General features: G+C 28.4%; 2 protein-coding genes across 6 annotated transcripts; both read right to left on the reverse strand.

Moving 5' to 3' along the window:
* Positions 1-6,747: 6,747 nt before the first annotated feature.
* Positions 6,748-12,573, reverse strand: Ppa (F-box and leucine rich repeat protein partner of paired). Its single transcript, XM_069112958.1, has one exon. The coding sequence runs from the start codon at positions 11,220-11,222 to the stop codon at positions 9,765-9,767; it is 1,458 nt and encodes a 485-aa protein (XP_068969059.1). The 5' UTR covers positions 11,223-12,573; the 3' UTR covers positions 6,748-9,764.
* Positions 12,574-15,868: 3,295 nt separating this feature from the next.
* On the reverse strand, positions 15,869-22,530 carry Rab35 (RAS oncogene family member Rab35). 5 transcript variants are annotated; one of them, XM_069112513.1, is made up of 5 exons: positions 22,301-22,456; positions 21,776-22,064; positions 19,165-19,372; positions 18,948-19,080; positions 15,869-17,585 (listed from the first exon to the last, which is right to left on the reverse strand). In XM_069112513.1, exons 2-5 carry the CDS (start codon positions 21,825-21,827, stop codon positions 17,457-17,459), a joined length of 522 nt encoding a protein of 173 aa, XP_068968614.1. In that variant the 5' UTR covers positions 21,828-22,064; positions 22,301-22,456; the 3' UTR covers positions 15,869-17,456. The 5 variants fall into 5 exon arrangements, with proteins under 5 accessions (XP_068968614.1, XP_068968610.1, XP_068968612.1 ...); XM_069112509.1 differs by having other exon boundaries at positions 18,948-19,372; positions 22,388-22,530; XM_069112511.1 differs by having other exon boundaries at positions 18,948-19,372; positions 21,776-21,926; positions 22,388-22,470.

Genomic DNA, 22,530 nt, shown 5'->3' on the forward strand with positions numbered 1-22,530 from the left:
ATGTCCATCTTTCATTCAACAAGTAAGAGAATTACGAATATCATGTGATAAACCTAGGTTTATTTCTTACCCAGCTGTTTATAATGACTGTTAATTAAGCAGTGTTATCGCCAATAAAAAAGAAGACGAGACAATAAAACAAAGGAAGAGAAGTTTGAATTTCTCAACAAAGCATGTACAGAATTGTTAGCTATTTCAAAAGTAAGATACCAAGACCTTACAGTCCTAAAAAAATTATGCACTTCTAAGACTCCGCGATTTTATAAGATGATTTTATATTACGTATATTAAAATACATACATAAGAAATGAAAAAAGAGTCAATGGGTATTAATGAACATTAACAAGTGGCGTCTTTTTCTTTCAAGTAATAATAGTTTCGCTAATAATGGAACCACTTATTTTATTTCAATTTTTTATGGTGTCCAAATTTGGCAAGAATTACAATTACATTAACATAATTACTACTTTAATATTTCTTTTTGTAATGTTTAATTAATGTATAAGCTTCATTTTATAAACAAAACAGTTAAATTCATTGAAAGTTACTTATTTATGGACTAGTGGACTAAAAAAGTTAAAATTACTGAATTTTTTTAATAAACATATTTCGTGATAGTCCTTGTTTTTCTCCCTTACCCTTTATTTATATTTAGTTTAACCAATTATAATATAATAAAACGTCCTTATTTTCAATGACGTTTTCATTTCAATTAGTTCCTATTACTTAGGCATATAAGCATCTAAAGTAAAATTTTGTTTGTCAATAATTTGATAACACTATAGAAATTAATACATGAATATACGACAAAAGTAATTCAAAGCGTGTGAAACCGATTAAAAATTTATATCCAATCTGAGGGAAGTTAAACAATGAATTATATTATATATTTAATAATTATCATTAATATATTTTGGCATATGAATCGTACAGCGTTTGTGGCAGAAGACCGAGGGAGAAATTGGTGAAACTTGAAAAACGTGTAAAAACTTCCCATACAGAAGGAACCTAAACTTAAGTGTAGAAAAACAAGGAATAATAATATGTAGAAAGAAAGGAAGGGGAAAGAAACAAAAGAAATGGCTATAGAAAGAGAAGAACTGCAGAATATAAAAACGTTTAAATACCGAAAATCCAACAAATTTAGATGAATGATAAAACCATTTTTATTCATAAAAATCGGTAGTAGCATAGGTATCGGAGGTTTGAGAATGGGAAAAGAAAAAAAGGATAAGAGAAATACAGACAAAATACATACATAGAATAAGTACTACGTAGAGCTATAATAGGTAGGAGCACTCCAAAATATATAATGTTAAAAGAGACAAAAAGAAAAAAGGTAAGAATCAAAAACCACAGGAGGGGAGCTTTGAACTTCTGAATGTATAAAAAAGAAAGGAAGAGAAAAGAAAAATAGGTGCGAGTAGAGAAAAACACTGAAGAAGGACCGCATACGAACTTTAGGTAAGATTAAACTAAGAAGAAGAAAACAGAGAAGAATTAGAAGAAAACATAAATACAAGCCAGGAATTAACTGGCAAGGAAAGAGATGCGTATAAAAAAAACAAAAAAATAAACAGAGTTAGATATAATAGAATATAGGACAAATATGTCACACAAGATCTATCAACGTACTTAAGAAAGAGAGAAGAAAAGAATAATGTTTGTAAGAGTAAGGTATGGAAATAAGGAAAAGAAAAGTAAATATTAGCTGGAAATAAGTTTAATTCCTAAATCTAAAGTCTAATTAACAAATGTGTTTACCTATAACGTATGAACCGAACAATGAACTAAAGTTAAAGAAATCTACAGCACGTACTGTAGAGAGTATTGTAAGCGCGTTTATTCAGCATCTAGCTTAAAGAGGGTCTCGCATACCAAACACAAATAAATCAAAGTAGTAAATTAACATTTTGATTGATTTTTCTACTATAGACATCTAACTCATCTAAAAATTTTTGTTTTTCTTGTTTTTTTCTAGAAAAATGTCATTAGAAATTTAAGCTTGCTTTCGCGAAATTATTTTTTTCTAAATTGGCGTGCAAGAATAACTGAAAATTAATAGGGTGATTGATTCCAAGCGAAGATTACTCATCTTATAATAAACTTCGTTGAAAATTATATCTATTATATGACTTATATAAAGTCAACTTACCTGTCGAAAAGAGTTCATTTTACTTCCAAACTAGAACTTTTTCGATTCTCGATGTTCTTTTTAGAAATAAGTATAATGCTGGTACAAATTATCTGACTTTACGAAAATTGTTCATTTTTTGTCTTTTAATGAATATGACAAATGCTACATCCCACGCCAATAGCAATTGATTGTACACTGCACACTGTCCGATAAACAATAAAAAATGTTTTCTATAATTGAATGTCTTCTTACATCTCAAGAAAGTTTAGTTCCATATTATCAGTTGACTTTAGGATTGTTATACAAGAATTCTCATTTAAATACACGTACTTCTACGGCACGATATATTAAAACACAAGACTCGTATGATTCAATTCAACTTTCCTATTCGTTGTAAATAAATGTAGCATCGAATAAAGAAAAATGAATCTGTTTCGACATGATTCAACTCGACTCGGCTCGGATTGGTTCGTAAACTCTTTTTGAAGAACTATAAAATTAATTCAGTAACAACATATGTATGTATGTAGACTCGATACATACGTATGTACGTATATGCTTAATCTATAGACGTAGAAAAATAGCAAGATCAGTCACACTGTCGAAACGTTTATGGCCCGATTCGTATTCACTAATTCTGACGAACATACAGGCTCGCCAGCAGATTCAGAATACTGTTTTTAGCTCCCAAAATTGTATTTTTCTTGTAATCCTTTAGCGAATTTGCACTATATTAAATGTATCATCAATACGGAGAACACATAATTGGCGTAATATTATCTGTGTTATCAGAGACTATTACTTCCCGTTTAAAATTACCAATTTATCTTTTATTAGTTACCTATTACGTGGTTTATATGCCTGGTATAATAAAGGCTTTCCAGCGATTCAATATTTAAATTATCATAATTAATTCAAACTTCTTCTACCGTAACCGATCGAAAAGAATAAATGTGATTTTAAGAAATTTACATTAATTTTAAAAATTTACGAAATATAAAAAGATTTGATATAATATAATTGATATACGTGCAACTAGAGTACAGTGCATATAATAAAAAAATATAATGTATGAAAAATTTTATAAAAATTATATACATACATAAAAATATCGTAAAAATAATTATAATAATTATGTATGTGAGTGGGCGTGGGCACGAGTGAGTGTATGTAGGATATTGAAAAAAACATATTTGTAAAAATACAAATGAAATGTATTAACATTTAAAGAAATATATTATAAAATATTAACAAACGCAATTACTTTTCGCAGTGTCAACACGTTTAACGTCAATAGTGAATCGTCAATAATTGTTTATAAAGATATTTGCCATGTTTCTGCATGTCAGTAACGGCTAATAGCAACAGCTGCTAGTAACTGTCACAATGAATTTACGTATAATTTTCTATAACAAAGTTGTATTATACAATTTCTCAATTTGAAGTGAGTAATGAGATAGCCTTTTTACAAACATTCAATATAAAAAATTGACCTGCAAAAACAAGGCGTACACAAATATATGCATGTATATACGTCTCTAGATATTAGATATGCATCCTTTAGAGACTGTTGATTTAAATGAGCATGGTAACATACAACTGTGGTAAAATAATACTTAGGAACAGAAGTTATTTACAACTATCAATTTATCATCATCGAAATGAGATAAATTTGTCAAATATGAAAATAACAAGTCAATATAAAAAAACGAATTAATATACATACTTGTTATCAATAAAAATTAAATAAAATTCAATACGTATAAGTATTATAATTTAAAAATATAAATCAACTGCACTTTATGTCTTAACTTATTGTTAGTCGTAGATTGACAAATATTTGATATACACTAATTCGAACAAAAATGTCTGTGCATTTGACTAGCAGTTCCTAACAAATTTATTATTTGCTAGAACGTAAGTATGCATTATCGGTAGTATCATGATAATTAATGAATTCAAAATTAACACGTCCTGTTTTGTTGATAATAACCCAACTCTAACATAAAAACATTTAAACAAACGTTGTCCCTTCATTTTTAGAGTTCTCCTCTAGAACATAATCTCTACATAATTTCCTATATCATTCGAATACATTTTACATCTTCTTTTTACATTTTCAATTGTCTGAATGTAACTAACGAATACTGATCATTATTAATATGAACAAAAAGGATGTCAGAAATAGCAAGTAGAAATAACACGCTAGAAAAAGAAGCTTTCAAAAAAATACTTCATTTTGAGAAAAACAACTTTGAAAATCTATAATTATATAATTTGATGAGATAAAAGTTAATAATAGTACTTTGTACTAGTACTGCTAGTACACTAATAATAATACTAATACTCTGAATGGAATTATATTACCGTTCATTGAAAAAAGTACGGAGAAGCCATACAGAATTGACTAAAAATTCAACAACTTTCTAGTTTGGATCAGTCAATATAAAATTTCAACCTAAACCCTTTCGGAAATTATAATTATCAAAAATACGAATAAACGATTTATACGATTCTGGATTTAAAACCAACGATATTAAATATTATCAAAATTTAACGGAAAATATATCAATTAATGCTGTTTTAAAAGTCAAAGATTTAGAGGCAAAATACTAATAATTCTTTAAAGTTCAAATATTGTATTGTTCAAAACATATTGTACAAAAATGAGTTAAGTTAAATGCTAGGGCTCTTACCATCCGTACTACCTAAATATAAGCATGAGTACTGGAGTATCCGGGTTCAACTTTTTTTTCATGATTATTCAAATATATATGAAGCTATATATATATATATATATATATATATATATATAATATATATATATATATATATATATATATATATAATATATATATATGATTATTCAAATATATATATATATATATATGAATATATGAATATATATATGAAATATATATATTCTTATATATTTGAGTTTAGCTTAAGGAAACCAAGTTTAATATTAGTAATATTAATATAATATTGTTAAGAAATACGCCGCATCTATGGATTTACAGTGACCCACCATGGGACAAAGGTGGCTCTAAGAAGAGTTAGAAACAGTATTCACTTCAGATGCAGAAGATGTGAAGTCCAAGCCTACAGTTTACCAGGGCAACATATTAGGCATGTATATATTCATTAAGACGTAGAGCATAAGAAGACACAACGAGGTATGCGACTTGATCATCGAAAAAGCTGTTAAACGGTGCACGATATTCAAAGAGCCACTGATGAATGTAATGAGTCAGCTGTGTCAGTCTGATGCAGTCATTACAGATCGTGTTACGGTTTACAGTGAACGTTAAAGTATGCTATGAAGACAAAAATAACTTGAATAAAGTGTACAAGGACAAAATCAAAAGTACAAAGATACCGCGAAGTTCATTAAATGAAGAGTAAACGCAGCTACAGCTGTTGTCCTACCAGTGATGATCGGATGTGAAGAGGCAGTGCTCCAAATCATCAAGGAAGACAAAGAAGACGTCCTTAAAAATTATAAACTAGCATCATGGCCTATGATTACGTAAGGTGATCGTTAATTACATTGTGTATTTATTCAAATCGTTTATTTCTTAGACAACCTCAATTTTAACGAGTAACTGTAATGAAAACTATCTCATGGCCATGACTAACTTATTTATTGTTTTATATAACGATTGTCTGTGGGCTAATGATAACGAAGAAGAAAACTGTCAACTGATATGTCTATGTATATACATAGCTCATCTCGGCTTTCTCCATCGAACGGTGCGAATACTGTCATACTTTTGTCCGAGTGGGGCGCGAAGTAGATCCTGCATGAATAAAGTTCAGGGTGACACCTTCTCGCGTCATCCCGAAAGAGTTCCTCTTATTAACTTTTTTTTAGAATGTGGCAAGTTTCTTAGCAGCGGCGTTGGAAAGGTGTCCTTATTTCGACCAATCCATTCGTGGATTGTTATTGTTATTATTGTTGTTGTTATGGACGCTTTATTATCATCTGGCAAAAGACATTGTACCTCGAAAGTACCACACCACCCTTTGGATGTTGGTACAGAAGTAATCACGTATTCGGATACTCGGATCTAAATCGAGCGAGTAACCAAGTACTCAGTTATATTCGGATACCTGGATGTGAATTCAGTGAGTACCCGAGTATCACATTCGGTAGATCCGGGCAATAGTAAGAGCGCTAGTATATGCTCATAATTAAGTTGATTTTTATTAATTGGAAATTGAAATCTGTGCTGCATCTATTGGTAAAATCGTAAATGAACATTTTTCAAATTAATTGTATAAGTTTTTTTTTTGTAACATGCGATGTACGTATGTAGCAACGAATGATGAAGATTCAGCATTTTCTTAATTTTAATGTTGAGTACATGAATAAAAACGTGTCTATAAACGATTGCTAGAAATATTTAATAATATTCTAGTCGAAAATATAGATACATGCAATCTTTTTACTTTAACAACATGTAGAGTTACAACAAAACATTTTAAAAATATAAATATAAAATGACTACTAAAAGATACATCTTGGAAAAGACAGAACTTAAAAAGGGGCATTAAATTTCTTTTATTACACATCGAAGATATGAGCGTTTTTGAAGCAGCTCTTATTAGTAAAAAAGTTCCTATTGGTTAACATTCTAAATACAATATATATCATATACTCATATAGTACTTTGAAAACAGTCATTGATATTGAGAATTGTTTTTATTACGATTCGAATACATGACTGAGAAACCAATTTTTGTACAAATTTGTGTAACATATTCATGTCAACTAATATTACTGCTTCCTTTTTTCCTACATTTTTGTCATTTTAATTACCTATATTTTTTAAATGCAAAAATATATGTTAGTTTAGTATAAGAACATAGAACTAAAATATATACGTACATAGATGTATTAGATCTATCGATCAAAATGTTTAAAAAGAAAGTCAAATAAAGCAGAAAACGGAAACATTAACGTTAGAGTTGCGCACAAGGCAGTTACAAAATACTGCACACACGGATATATAAATAAAGAAAAGAAATATATAATTAATTGTTTAGAGTGTAAAGAAATAGAGTTATATAAATCATTAAAAAAGATAAAAATCGTATACATGTATTATCAAAAGTAAAAACTAGATTGTATATTTCTGATACAAATGATGATCCTTGCTAAAGTTATGTTTAATAATTACTTCGTCATCAATACTTAATTTTCTGCAGAATTTACTATCTATCTTTATCCATAACAATAATAGTCGAACATAATATTAAAAAACTAATATAAAGATACTTAACGATAATGCATCTAAAAATCCTAGTCAAATGCATTATAACTTTTTCGATAAGCTATCTACGCGAATAGTAATTGTAATTTCTTCCGATTACAAATAACAAAAAGTGCAAATACACAATATAGAAATTAAAAAGGAAAAACCCAATATACGTTTTAAATAAAATTATCCAAAATACGACATCCTCCAATAAGATGGACATATGGACGTATATACTTAGATTTATCATGATCAAATAAAACGTTAAAACAAATAATTTTGCTATTCGAATTATGCTATTTCATTCAAATTCAACATTGACATAACAACGCAGATTGCTTCTTCTAATTCTAATACATATTCTATTTGTAACTTGTCCGGACAAATGAAATTGATACGATTAAATTATATGCTATTAAATTTGATTTTGTTTATTGCTATAGGCATACTTTGTTTTATACCTACACATTATTCTTATCTTCTTCAGTTCGTATATAGAATATCACCTATTTCTTGCCTACGATAACAGAAAATTTGCTAAATCAGATATAATACAACGTACTAATCTTTTTCATTCCTCACGCTCACCTCTTTTTCTCGTTTCTTTTTCTTCTCTTTGCTTGTATGTATTTATATGCTTTTAAGGAACAGATATATGTTTCAATATCATTTATATAAAATAAAAGCATGTTTGATATTATGGAATATCTGTACAGACAAAATAATCATATCATATAACCTGAAGTCTAGCAAAGCGTATGTATTCGATAACATTTTTCTTACTATGATACTAAATTCGAACTTATATTATGAAGAAAAAAGCAACGATTTTCGCTAATCAGGCAAACATAACGAGTGTGTCTCTACATACTATCTCATATTAAAATAATCGAATCACGTTGGAAACGAACGAATCAGGCGATTATAGTATTATTCTAATCTCCGTATTCTTTGGTATGCGTAATATGTTAGATAATTACGATGATTCGACAGAAAGATCTTCGCTCAAATAACAAATACAACGATCTCGATATAGAAGGCACATGAATAAAAAAAATAACAGGTGGTAATGAGTAACTAACAAGGTTTTAACTAAAAGTATCTACGTGAAATTACGTTTAAGAAATAAATTGAGAAACTTGGGTCTTTTTATGTAAAAGACTTGGTAATGTTCGTACAAAGAGATCAATCGAAAACAATACGCAATTACGACGACAAGACGTTTGGTAACAGAAAATATTTGACCGATTACCTACTTCGTGCATGTATTGTTGTGTATATGCGTATATGCGTGTAAATACAAATACATATATATAAGGTATGCATATACGTTTACGTAGAAGATGAAAAATGTATAAAATATTGCAAAGAGACCGAGAGAGCGGCGAATGATTCTAATCGATCAAGTATAACACCTTGGTTAAATTGTTACGATATTTCGTTCGTTAAAGATACATAGATTTACGTATCAGATTCGTATGTACATATGTATGTACATATGTATGTATATTTAAGAAAATAAGCATATTTCTTGACACGATAATGGAATAAAGAAATAAAGAAATAAAGAAATAAAGAAACAGCTCGATACGCGTTTTCCATTGCGTGCATATGCAGAACGCTTTGGAAAGCACGAAAAGAGCGTAAACGTTAGACTAGAGTATAATTAAATCTTCGACGTTTAGTTCCGATAAGGTTATGACAAAGGAAACAAACGTACGATTAAAGAAACGAATGAGTTTTCGAACACACGCGAATGCTGCATATTTATCGTAAATGAAATTAGTTTCCAATGATATAAATATACTGAATATTGATATACCGATATCGCAGTAAGTGCGGGATGAACGAAGCACTGAAAATTTGAGAAAAAGTTTTTGTTCTGAAAAATAAAGTATATATGTATATGGAACCGATGATTGACGAACCTTGATCGTCACTTTGTAACATTAATGATCGAAAAGTGTGAAAATTTGTCTTTGACACGATACGCAAGGATGGCAAGAGAAGAAGAAAAAATGAGTGTGAGACACCTTTCACAATCGTCGCATGATCAAAAAGGAAAAAAAAGACGAGGAATCTGCTGCTGTTGCTACTGCTGTCCATAAGTGATTTGATAGGATAGCGTATAAAAAGTAGTACGTAAGAAGACCCGGAGTAGGCGGGGTGAGATGGAGAGGAAGTGTTAGGGACGTTGGTAAAGAAAAAAAAAAGAATTACAAGAGAAAATAATTAGGAGAAATACAAGTATAAAATCGGCATGGCATCCGGCGATGTTTCGCAGGCACCGAGGAAACACGTTCGTCGAATACTCGTACGAATATAGGGACGCAAATAGTGCATGTAGTACGGTTGAGAAAAAGCCATCACCGCACGTGCCAAAGACCAAGATTTAACGTACTCAATTGCGGCAACTTCATAATCCTCTCTAGACCGTTGGTACTTATCCTGGTGCATCCATAAAGATCGATACATTTCAAATGTTTCATACTCTCGGCAATGGTGTAGAGTCCTTTATCCGTTAATCTGCTGCACTGGCCGATGTTCAGTGTTTCGAGATCGTGCAAGGTCTTTGCGATCTTACAGATACCTTCGTCGCTGATTTGACAGGCAGAGAGAGAAAGTAATTTTAAATTAAACAATCCTTGGGAAATGTGAACGAGCGCTTGATCTCCAATCTTGTCGCAGAACGATACATCCAACGAGGAAATCCTGCTGCCACCTTCCGCGAGATAAGCCATACCGATGTCGGAGATATTATCGCAGGATCGAAGATTCAGTTCGCGCAAGCTAGACATCTTGGCCAGATGTTTTAACCCCGAATCGGTGATGCACACACAAAACGAAAGGTTAATGGATTTCAAGGTAGTTAAACCGATCGACACGTGCCTGAGGGCTTCGTCGCTCAACCGTTGACAATCTTGAAGACTCAAATGCTCCAACGCGAGATTTCCCCCGGCTGATTCTCGATTTACACCAGCCAAATGAGCGATACCCAAATCAGATACTTGCCAACAGCTTCGTAAATCGAGTCTTTTTAACTTTTTCAAATTCCATGCTATACAGAGAAGCCCTCCGTTTGTAATGTTACAGCAACCACCGAGTTCTAAATGCTCGAGATTTTTTAAATACTGCACTATCCTACCGAGAGAAATATCCGACACTTGTTTACACAGTGAAAGATTCAGTTCGATAAGCGTGGCATATTCTTGACAGAAAGCGTTGATTAAGCCTACATCGGTGATATTATAGCAACCTGAAAGATTCAAGGCCTCCAAGTTCGGCACGCCTTTCAAAACATCGCCGAGACCTCTTCGCAATGACAATACCTGGACCCTTTTTACCCCTCTTCTTACCAGACTAGCAAATAATGCTGGGGCCTGCTTTCTTAGGTGTAACCTGGCCTCAACCCCTCGCCAGACAGACCGGTAATATGCCGCGTCTCTCCACGCGGTACATACTTGGGCAGCGCGTCCTTTATCCCTGACCTCCAGGTAGCTAAAGATCAGCGCCAATATTTCAGGATACAGGCAGGAGATATGCGTGCTGGGTACTGTGACAGTACCACGAGCAGTTACTTGCGGTTGTTGCCTCGACGAAAGACCTTGCGCGTACACCGGTAGGCCAGTCGTCGCACCGCTCGTATAATGTGACGGCGCGTTACTTGAGTTGTAAAGAATCCCCTGATTCTGCGGCGACGTCGGTATCGCAGCCAGGTGCGGCTGGTGTAACTGATAATAATGTCCTGAACGATGAAGCAACGTTGTGCCGCGACTTGGCGTCAATGCCGGAAGTTCCGTCATCAACAGCTGACTTTCCTCCATCTTGCCCACTGATATATACACACGCGCACACACATATACACGTTTTTCAAAAACTTCGAGCCTTCACAATTATTTCACGCACGTTTCCTTCTTTCTTCTCTTTGTTTCTTCTTTCCCGTTTCCTTTGCCTTACCGTCTCTTCCTCTCCCTTCCCTTTCCTTTCCTTCCCTTCCCTTCCCTTCCCTTCCCTTCCCTTCCCCAATATCCACCAGTCCGTCTTTATGGAATCATCTCTTCACACCTCTGACTCTCGCTTTTCCTTTCTTCCATGCACCGCTATTCTCCTTCTTCCTCACACTCAACGATCTTGTACCATGCACGATTCATATTTCAAGTACAATCTTCAATTCTTTCGTCTAAATATTAATTCGAGATCGACGATAATCAGTCTTCAACAGTTTACTTTTCTGTCGTACCGATCGTTTGATTAAATTTATCAGCAACGGTAAACCCATTCTAACTAACAAAACGAAACAAAAGGGAGAAAGTTCGTCGATTGTTTTGCTTTACAATTTTCTGTCCCACGCGGATCGCTTAGCACTCGCGAAACACCGCATATCACATGTAACACTACCGTATTTTTCGATTCCTATTTCCCTTCTTCCACGCGTTTCGCTTTCTTCCTTCTTTCTTGTTCTCTATATTTCTCTCCCTTACTCGCTCGTTCCCTCGCTCCTTCCCCAAGCTCCCTCCTTTAACCTCCCTCACACCGTCCTTCTCTTCTTCTTCTCTTTCTATATATGTACAAATACGTGTATATATTCATCTACTATAGAGTACATACACACACGCGCGCACGCGCGCGCGCGTGTGCGTGCGTGTGCTTGACTGCCCGTGTATATAACTTTATTACGTATCTGTATCTGTAAGCGCGCCCGCAAGCGCGCGTATCTATATACGTGTGCATACGCGTACGTCGTGCGTGTCGTGCGTACAATGTGTAGTAAATTTTTCTTTCTCTTTCTTCGATGTTTGTTATCACCCCACCAGCACTTCCCCTCACTATTCTGAACTTTTTCTCGCTTGCGATCGTTGATTTCTTTTCGATTCTGCTCTCTTTACCCCAGTTATTACTTTTTCTTAGACGCGATACGAGTATCAGCGATACTCACACGCACACCGCCGTTATCTCCTTTTCAGGTAAAAACAAATTACGAACAAATTATGTCAAGCGTCAAATTTATTCTTTTCCACACTCTGATATTGTGATATTGTCTTTGTATTCACTGCCTTAACGGTTAAACGTGTCACAAAACCACTCGCGTAACTGGCTTACTGGCTTCAAAACGAGACACATTGCCAAAACATAAACCGGTGCGCTGCCAGTCGCGAACTGTTGTTCCAGTTACCTAAAGTTAGATGTCGTGTCGTCGCTCTGTTATAGAAGGAGAGCAAACTTCATTCTAGCAAAATCCCGATTGGCTGCCAGCACTCGAGTCTCAGTCACGTGACTACGTTGGCGAATATCGATTCGGGTTGCGCTGCGGCGGCATTTTTAAGTTTTCGTCAGGAGGTGGGGGTACGACACCGTGTATTCCGAACCACGTTGCTAGAACACCTTTCCTTAAATTTTCCTACATACTGTATTCTTATTTTATATAACCTTTTTTCATTGATTTTGATTTTCTTTATTTTACAGTACTTTTTTTTCATTATTAATTTGGAAAAGAAAAGAAATGGAATTCGTTCCTTGCGTTTTTTATCCTGTATTGTAACGTTTTAATAATTATCAATAATCTTCATAAGAGATTAAACAGTTACAATATTATTTTTGTATAACTTATTTTAATTGGAATTACATAATGTTACGAAATGGTAAAATAAATAAATAAATAGTAAAATAAAAATTCATTAGAAATATATATATAAGATATATTTCTGTTAATATATTGTTTAAGAAATAGAGAATAATTACGAAAATTTATATACTGTTAAATAGATGAAACATTTTACAGACAAAACAAAGCGAGGCAGTGTTACAATTACATTACATGAAAATTATAAGTAAATTTAGAATAATCAGTTCATAAACTTCATTATGAATAAAATATCTCCCATATTTTAATTAGCATAGCTTATTTTTAAACTGGTAAAGTTCTGTAGCATATACTCTATATTTAAAAGTAATTATTTAAGAGAAATTATTATAAATGAAACTATTATAATAGCATACGTTAGAAAAATTGAATATGTTTAGAGGTAATATTTTTGTGTAATATACAAAATAATAATACACAAACTAAAATTTTACCAGTATTTGACTCTAATACATATTGACTCTGATGTATAGTAGGTAATATATATATATATGAATTACCTACTACATAATGTTACTGCGCGTTTATACACGTTGCCTTGTGTATTATATATATATATAATATATATATATATATATAATATATAAAATATATATATACATATATAAAATAATATGTAAATGCTCAACTTAATATTAATCAATGTGATAAATATTTCATACAATTAAAGTTATTTAATAATCTTTCTTTTCGTCAAAATACGAAACACGTTGAGTAAGATCAATTTAAAATATGTCAGTGCTACAGATTTTAAAGTTTACTGACAAAGGATATGTATATATGTATGTATGTGTTTATAGTGTATGTATGTATATATGTATATATGTACCTATGTATGTATATATATATACTATGTAAGTTGGATAACAATACTAGTATCATAATATATGTATAAATTACACTGTATATCATTTTACACGTCTATAACAATACGTTATATGTAATTCTTATTAATTTATATGGTTACATGTAAAAATTTTTATATTATTCTTTTTATATACAAATTTTACGGATTCTCCTTTAAAAAATGTGAGGTTACACAATTTATATTTGCATCTGTACATATATGTGTGTATACAGATATATAATAGATAATTTTCGTTTCAGCAATATTAGATAATATTTTACCGAATATTTCTTAAACTGTTTATAATTCATATTACTATTTTTAATTTATATTATTCTTTACCAATAAGTTTTACTGCATTTGAAACATAATCTAATTGAATAAACAATTTTCCCTTTTTTTCTTTCTTAGATTTTATTCTCTTCTGCTTTTGAGATTTAATTTTTGAAAAAAATGTTTACATATATATCTAATGATTTATAAATTAAAATAATGTGAGTAATTTTAATTACCTGAATAATACAATTATATTATATTTATAGTACTTGATCTTATAACACATGCTTGATCATTAAATGAAAATTCATTCCTAATAAGAAAAAAAGATATATCGTACAATAATTATTAGTTCCGTTACTGACATTCTTATTATCCACCCTTTTGTATTTAAAGGGTTCGAAGGAGTCCTGTATTCTTTATAAAATGTCTTCATTAGTTTTATTATTGTTTAATCATTAGAAAACAACCTTTCCATATGTAATAACTGAATTTGAATTAAACTACAATACAAAACAACTAAATCGATTAAATTAAAAACAAAATTTAAATCTCATATGACTACAAAAGTTAGCTTTATATTTCTTAAACTTTAATTGTTTCTAATTTTATATTTTCCTATATCCTACTCATTATAAATAATATACACTGACTGTTGATAATTCCATGTTTATTACATATCCTTATTTATTATGCAAATACTATTATTTCTACATATGTATAAATTTATTAATCAAAATTATTCATTATGTATCAATATTTAATGATTCTATGTATTTTTTAATTTCTAGTGTTAACTTTTAGTTCAACAAAATTTTGAAATTAATATAAAACATATAATGGCTATGAAATATTATAATTATTATAATATTATTTAGTATTAGTTTCACATAAATTATATAGATATAAGAAATTAATTTAAATATACACGAGATAAATTTATCTTTCACAAAGATGATTAATAATTTATTTTAGCATTTAGTAATGTACTAAAGTTTATATTGCTATACATCACAAATCTTGAATTATATAAAAAATAATGTTATTTAGGACAAGTAATGTTATACATATTTGTTACTTTTAATGCAGGGTTTTTAATCAACAACTTTGCTTCACAAACCATATATCTTTCTTGATTGTAAAAATTGGGAATAAAATTAGAAAAATTTTTTAGATAAAATCCATTCAATTTAATAAGAAAATTAGTAAAAAAAACTGATTTAATCCGTATTCCCTATTTGAAATCTTATTCTTATCCGTATCTAGAACTCCAAAAATATTTTTGATCTAGTTTTCAAAAATTGTATTGTAATGCCTAAGGAAACTTTATTGCTTAAGGAATTAAACCAAAAAGGAAATTATTCTAACATCTTCAAATATCAATGCTTAATGTTACTTTTTGTAAATAAATTGATTTAGTCATGACAAATATATTTAAACTTGTTCATATTTTTTGTTAATTTTTACACCTTAATAGTAACTACTTAATAACAATAATTTTTGCGAACAGATTTTTATTTTTTTATAAACATTTTTGCAATATTATATTTATGTCTATAATTGCTGAAAACAAAGAAGTATATAAAAATGCATGATACCCAATGCTTTAATTTATAATTATCATAGAACTTAAATGTGAATAAAAATGGGAGTGGTAATAAATAATCTAAAAAAAATATGAAGTATATTCACACACAACACACATATACACGTAGATTCTATTTATTTATATTTTAAAGTATATAATAATTCATATTACAATGTTATAACTGTATAACAGTAAACAATATTGAATATGCTTGATTGGAATATTTGTAATATGCCACTAAAACTGGCAAGTAGAATATTTACATATTATAGGATGCCGCTTCATTCCCTCATTTGAAAGATATGTTATTTTGACCAAAAATTTGTAATAGCAATTACAATAATTCACGGAGCTGTTCTTAACGGTATTACAGCGGCAGCTAGATAAGTATCCTAACTATTATCACAGATGATAAAATATGTTTATTGTGTTATTATAGCACATATAATATGTCAATCATATTTATTATCAAACTTGGCAAATTATTACGTGTTCAGAAGTTTGTCTTTTCAATAATTACAAAATGTTAATTTTAATTGTTTATATGTAATACATACTTCAAAAATTTGCTAGTAATTTTTACTTAAATTATTATGATAATGGAAACACTTATAATAGTTTCAACAATGAAACTGATTGCAAACAAAATAAAAATTTCAGTTCATATTATTTAAAAAATTAATTATTTGAATCAAGTTCATAAAAATAAAAATTTCACAAATGCTAATAGTATTGTATTAACATATTGCAAGATATACTTTACAGAACTCAAGTCTACAACATATATTCATATTGAAAAGATAAATACTTTTAATTTTTTTCAATTTGTTAATTCAGTTTTTAAATAATGAATAGTCTGTGTTTATATTTTAATTGAATGTATAATATTTAAATTGACATAGTGTAACCTTTCCTTTATCAATTAAACAGCTTGCCTCTGTTATACCGTAAATATATTACTGTCCATTTCAATTTGATTTGTAAAGTCCATTCTAAAGCGTCATCAAACTATAGGAACTTTGTACAATGAATATGCACAAAATTGCCTGAACCTGCTGATGAAGATAGATCGTCTTCTCTTTATTAAATAGCATGCCTTATCTATGTTGAATTCACATTATGGTAACTTATTAAGAAAAATTTATCCATAATCATTCAAATCTCACATACATTATTTTACGTTTTTTCATTTTATTCAATAAATTTAGATTGAGCTTTGTACAATATATTCCTTTATCTTCTACTTTATACCACTTTTCTTTATAAATAATATTTTGCAGTAAAAAGAATGGATAAGAAGCAGCTATGTATATAATTTAATTCATTTTTCTTGTTTGTGCTAATTTTTTGTAAATTGTAAATTGTACAATATAAATAGGCCTTTATGTTCCTAATGCCACATTCAAAATATGCAGCTTGTTGAAAAGTGTGTTACTTACAAAGTTACTTTTACTAAATAAACACTACACACTCATAACATTTGCATCCTATGTATATTGAACATTACTAGCATCAAAGTATATTTCTATGAGAATACAATCTTCGATGTTGTAATTTAGATACAAAACTTAATAGTTTTAAAAAACGTTGGTATTACATTACATGATCATTTTGTTGCTATAGCATGCTCTCTGTTTTAGTTTTGTTTCATTTTTGTTACTCTATTAAATGGTATTAAGAACAGATTGCATGCTTATACAATTCTGTTAACAACACTTTTTTTTATGCTGTTTTGTGCTTTTCCTTAAATTGACTGTTTCACTGGTTTGTATAGCTTGTCGTTCCTTCCTTTCTTTTTTGGTTCTTAATACTTGCCGTGTTATAGCCATAAACATCTAAATGCAACAAATTAATATAAATTAAAGTTATGTCACTGTCAAATTTAACATATTTATTTATTTATTTATTTATTTAGTACTAAAAAAGTCCTACATTACCATTATAAAAAAAAAAATCTCTTTAATAGCGAACATAAATCAGAAATGTAGAAAAAAATTTGTTTCTTTGAAGTTTAGATTTTAAAAATATTAGTTCTATCGTACTCCATAAAATAAAGAAATGATATAATCTTTCTTACAGAAATAAAATTTGATAGAAATATAATCATTTTAACTGAAAAGATGGCTGTATAAGACTAATATAGCGGATTAAAAATAAATAAGCAGCAATTTGATTCTTATTAATCTAAAATATTAAGTGTATATTTTTTAAAATTACTCTTCATTGTGATATTTGATATAATTTTCTAAAAAAATAATCTTATTAAATAATTGATTGATTTGAAATTTGGTACATATATGGAGTAAATTTCCTTGATATATAATTTTTAAATATCGATATTCAATGAAGTATATATACTTGTGTACATAAGGACAGAAGATGATAATTTCTAACAATATATATAAAACAAACCAATGTTTCGACATCAAACACAACTTCATAAAATTTTACATAAATAATTAAACAGAAGTTAAATAATAGGAAAGTGCCTAATTATTTGTAGTTTATATCAATATACTTTCTATAGTTCAAAAAAAAAGACCATGATGTATATAACATTTCTTATTTAAAATAATATTATGCATTTTAATAATATTATAATGACAAACTTTGTTGGTCTTCTTATTGAATATTTCGTATTATAACAAAAATTATAAAATATGCAGAATATGAAACTGATAGATACTATGTCTTCATATATCTACATAAATGAGGACAATGTAGTAAAATATGTGTAGCATAACAAGTACAACTGTTAGCATAGCAGTAACAAACACTATTTAAATCTGATAAATCTAATAGTAAAAAAAAGATAATGAAAAATTTAAATTATTAAGAGATAATATCATATGAAAATCATCGTATGAAAATCAAAAAGAAAAATTATTTTATAAAATTTGTTAGGAAAATAGACAAAAAGTTTCTGAGTTTCTGAGTAATATATGCAATTGCCACATTGTTAAAATATGTTCATATTCTTATTTAAAAATACAACCATTAATTTCAAAAGATAGGTTATCATATAGTGACATTTAAAAAACTGTAAACAACATTGAAATAATCAATTACTAATAATAAATATAAAATATATATATAAATACATTTAATTATATCAAATACTATATCTTACAAATTATTATTTATAAAAACATGTTGTAACATGAATCATAAATATATGTATACTGTATCATACTTACTTCTTGCACATTTATATTGTCTTTAGCAGAAGTTTCAAATAACTGAATTCCCATTTGATTAGCAAATCTTTGTGCATCTTCTGTTAATACCACCTTTTCATTAGGTGCATCATTTTTATTTCCTACAAGTACCCTGTTGACCACATCACAATTTTGTTCGATTTCATGTAACCATCTTTTAACATTAGCAAAAGAATCACCACTGGTCACATCATACACAACTATAACACCATGTGTTCCCCTGTAGTAAGTTGAAGTTATTGTCCGAAAACGTTCTTGTCCAGCTGTATCCCAAATTTGGAGCTTTACTCTCTCACCATCTATATCCACAGTTTGAATTTTAAAATCCACTCCTATTGTCGTTATGTAACTGCCATTAAAAGTATTGTCAGCAAATCGTAATAGCAGAGAACTTTTACCTACTCCTTAAACAAAAAATGAAAAAGAAATGTTGAATATAATTTACCAAATACAGCTCATATAAATACAAATATGTTTATGTAATATAATAAATATAGATTATTATGATCTGATAGATGATAAATAAAACATAACTATTATTAACAAAAATAATTTTTATATAATAGAGAAAGTCCTAGCTAAGGTGATACAAATTAGTTTCTCAAAGCTTACTAAATGTAGTGACTTTCTTTGCCTTATTATTATATATTACAATCTTTAATATTATTAATGGAGTATCTTTAATCAATCCATCAGGAAATACTTCATTTTTCAAATAGTTTCCTTCAACATTACCTAAAACATTTATTTTTATTTTGTGTAATTATAAAGATGTGATAAAAAATAAACACACAATTTAGTAATAGACAGATACGATATCTATAGTATAAATTTAAATGATATTCATTCTTTGGAAACATATTAGAAATAATATATATAACCAACAATAACTCCAATGACAGAAAACAACAAAAAAAATATACTTATAAAGCATAGAGTTCAATCAATTTAGAAAAATTAATAATTTCCTTAATGTAACATAACAAAATTAGTTAAATTTTAAATAAATAGCATTTTAAATAACAGAAAAGTAATGTCTAAACAAGCAAATAATAAAAAACATATACATTATATGTTATATTACATTTAATAGTATTGGAAAAAATAAATTGTAACATTTATCCATGGATGTTTTATATAAATCATTTGTTTAATCAATTTATAATAATCTTAATATAATCTTAGTATATAATATAGTATAATCTTAGCTTACATTTAATTATGCTTAATTATGTCTGTAATATCAAATAATTTGTATTTAATATTATGCCCGATGGAAGAATATTATGGGTGATTCTTTAAATATTGTAACAAAATACTTCATTTGAATTCTGTATTTACTATTTTTGAAAGAATCAACACTTACAGAATGACACTCCTTAAATTACAAAACTTTATGAAACTCTAAGATAAGGATTGATATTATAATATTTTGAAAAAGTAAAAAAATATTTAAAATAAGAAAAAATTCAATAAATATATTAATTCAAACATTAATTACTAATACCAGTTTAAATAATAGTATATAACATTTTAAGTAAGACATAATATATTATTGCTTTTACTGAAATGAAATATTATATGATATTAGTTAATGATAGGCACATTTTCATTTATTGAAATTATAATGTTAAACATGTTTTCAAATAAAATGTGTATACGAATATTCAGGTTTGTTAGATTCATCCCAAATTAGAAAAAGAAAGTTGATGACTAAACTAATAATTATATCATTGTTTCTTCTTGTTAGTTAAAATCAAATATGTATTACAATAAGAGAACATATAATATATACATTTATTTTACTTTGCATATACGTATATTATTGATGTTATAGTCTTCAAGATAATTCCTCAAACGGAGGAACCATCAGTACGATAAACTAATAATAAAATCATAACATTGAACATAATCTGCTATCACTAATCAAAATTAAGTTAACAAACTTAATAAAATGAAAAAATATAAATATAAATTAAGTAAATGTAACAAAAAATAGTTCTTTTCATTAAATAATGAAATAATTGGAAGATTTATATTAATTTTGTAAATTCATTAAAATTGTATACTTTCAAATACTTAGTAATAAGCTATATCATAATATCTTCAACAAAATATTAGTTTAGTTCTTATAATAATATTCTTAAAAATTTTTAATTTAATAAAATAAGTAGAAAAAATATATAGGAAAAATATTTCTATTGTCTTCATTAAAAAGGAATTTTAATGACTCATTTATATTAAGTACACAATAACACTTCATTCTATTTTATTATTTATATCTTATTATATTATTATAACATCAAAGTTTTACAAAACTACATTCAATATTGAAAATTAAAGCATTTTTTGAGATTGTCAAAACATTTTTGAATATATAATATATCCAAAAGTTTCAAAGACTGTTACACGGTAAAGATTACGAACTTGTTCATCATAATTACTTGTAACATAATATAAATATATATAAATTACTAATTTACTTAATAATATTAATTATACAATTCTAAGAAATCTTATGTATATTCTTAAGTGTACATTAAAAAGAAAATCACTTGTAAATAGCACATTTTAATGAAGTTTTAGAAAAGTAAAAATTTCCTAAATGAAATTTTCTTCTTTTGTTATTATCATATGAAATATAATTTCCTGCTAATTTTGATTATGATAAATGTATGTTGTCTATTTTTTATCAAAAATATAAATAGTATTATATTCTTCTGTATAATTTTTAACTTATCATAGCGTACAATTATATTTGTTTATTATTGAATATATTTAGCAGCAATGAAAATTTGTGCACTTACCACTATCTCCTATTATTAGAAGCTTAAATAAATGATCATATTCCCGGGCCATTTTGACATGTATGACGTTCAGGTCTATCAAACGTTTCCTCGTAAAAACAGTTCGAAATATAGACGATACATTCACCGTATCGTAAATAGTTTGAATTATCTATGAAAAAATGCGGAAAATGAAATTGCTAACTTGATATAAATTGAAACAACGTTTGCGGCTTAGTCCAAGTAAAAGACTCCGGTATCAAATAAGCGCCATGTTTATTTGCCGTGATATCACAATTCATTATCACCACTGAGGAAAAATTATATTCGTTAACAATGATAACTATTTCACATTAATTTAAAATAATAATTAGTACATTTTATTTATTTCAAAAGCCATATTTTTATGAAAGAAAAGAAATATAAGTGTATTTAGTAATAATTATCATTAAAGTTAATGAAGGAAGTTTTCAGAAATATGTATGTAGGCACATATTTTTTTAACAAAAAAGTAAATGATCTCAAAATATTAAATAAATTACAAACCACAATTTTGCTTTACTATTCAATTAAAAGACAAGTATTTCATTTGTAAAGATATAGCAAATGTCGGAACACTATATGTGTACATACATGAACATGATTTATCTATATCATTCGTAACTACATGTCTATGGCACTATTTCATCCTTTACTATTATAAATTCTCATTATACTACGACTATATATGTATACGTATATGTATGTGTGTGTATGTATATGTATATATATATATA

Source organism: Bombus flavifrons, chromosome 5 (genome assembly GCF_040668555.2).
Source record: "Bombus flavifrons isolate JBK064 chromosome 5, iyBomFlav1_principal, whole genome shotgun sequence".
Classification (NCBI taxonomy): domain Eukaryota; kingdom Metazoa; phylum Arthropoda; class Insecta; order Hymenoptera; family Apidae; genus Bombus; species Bombus flavifrons.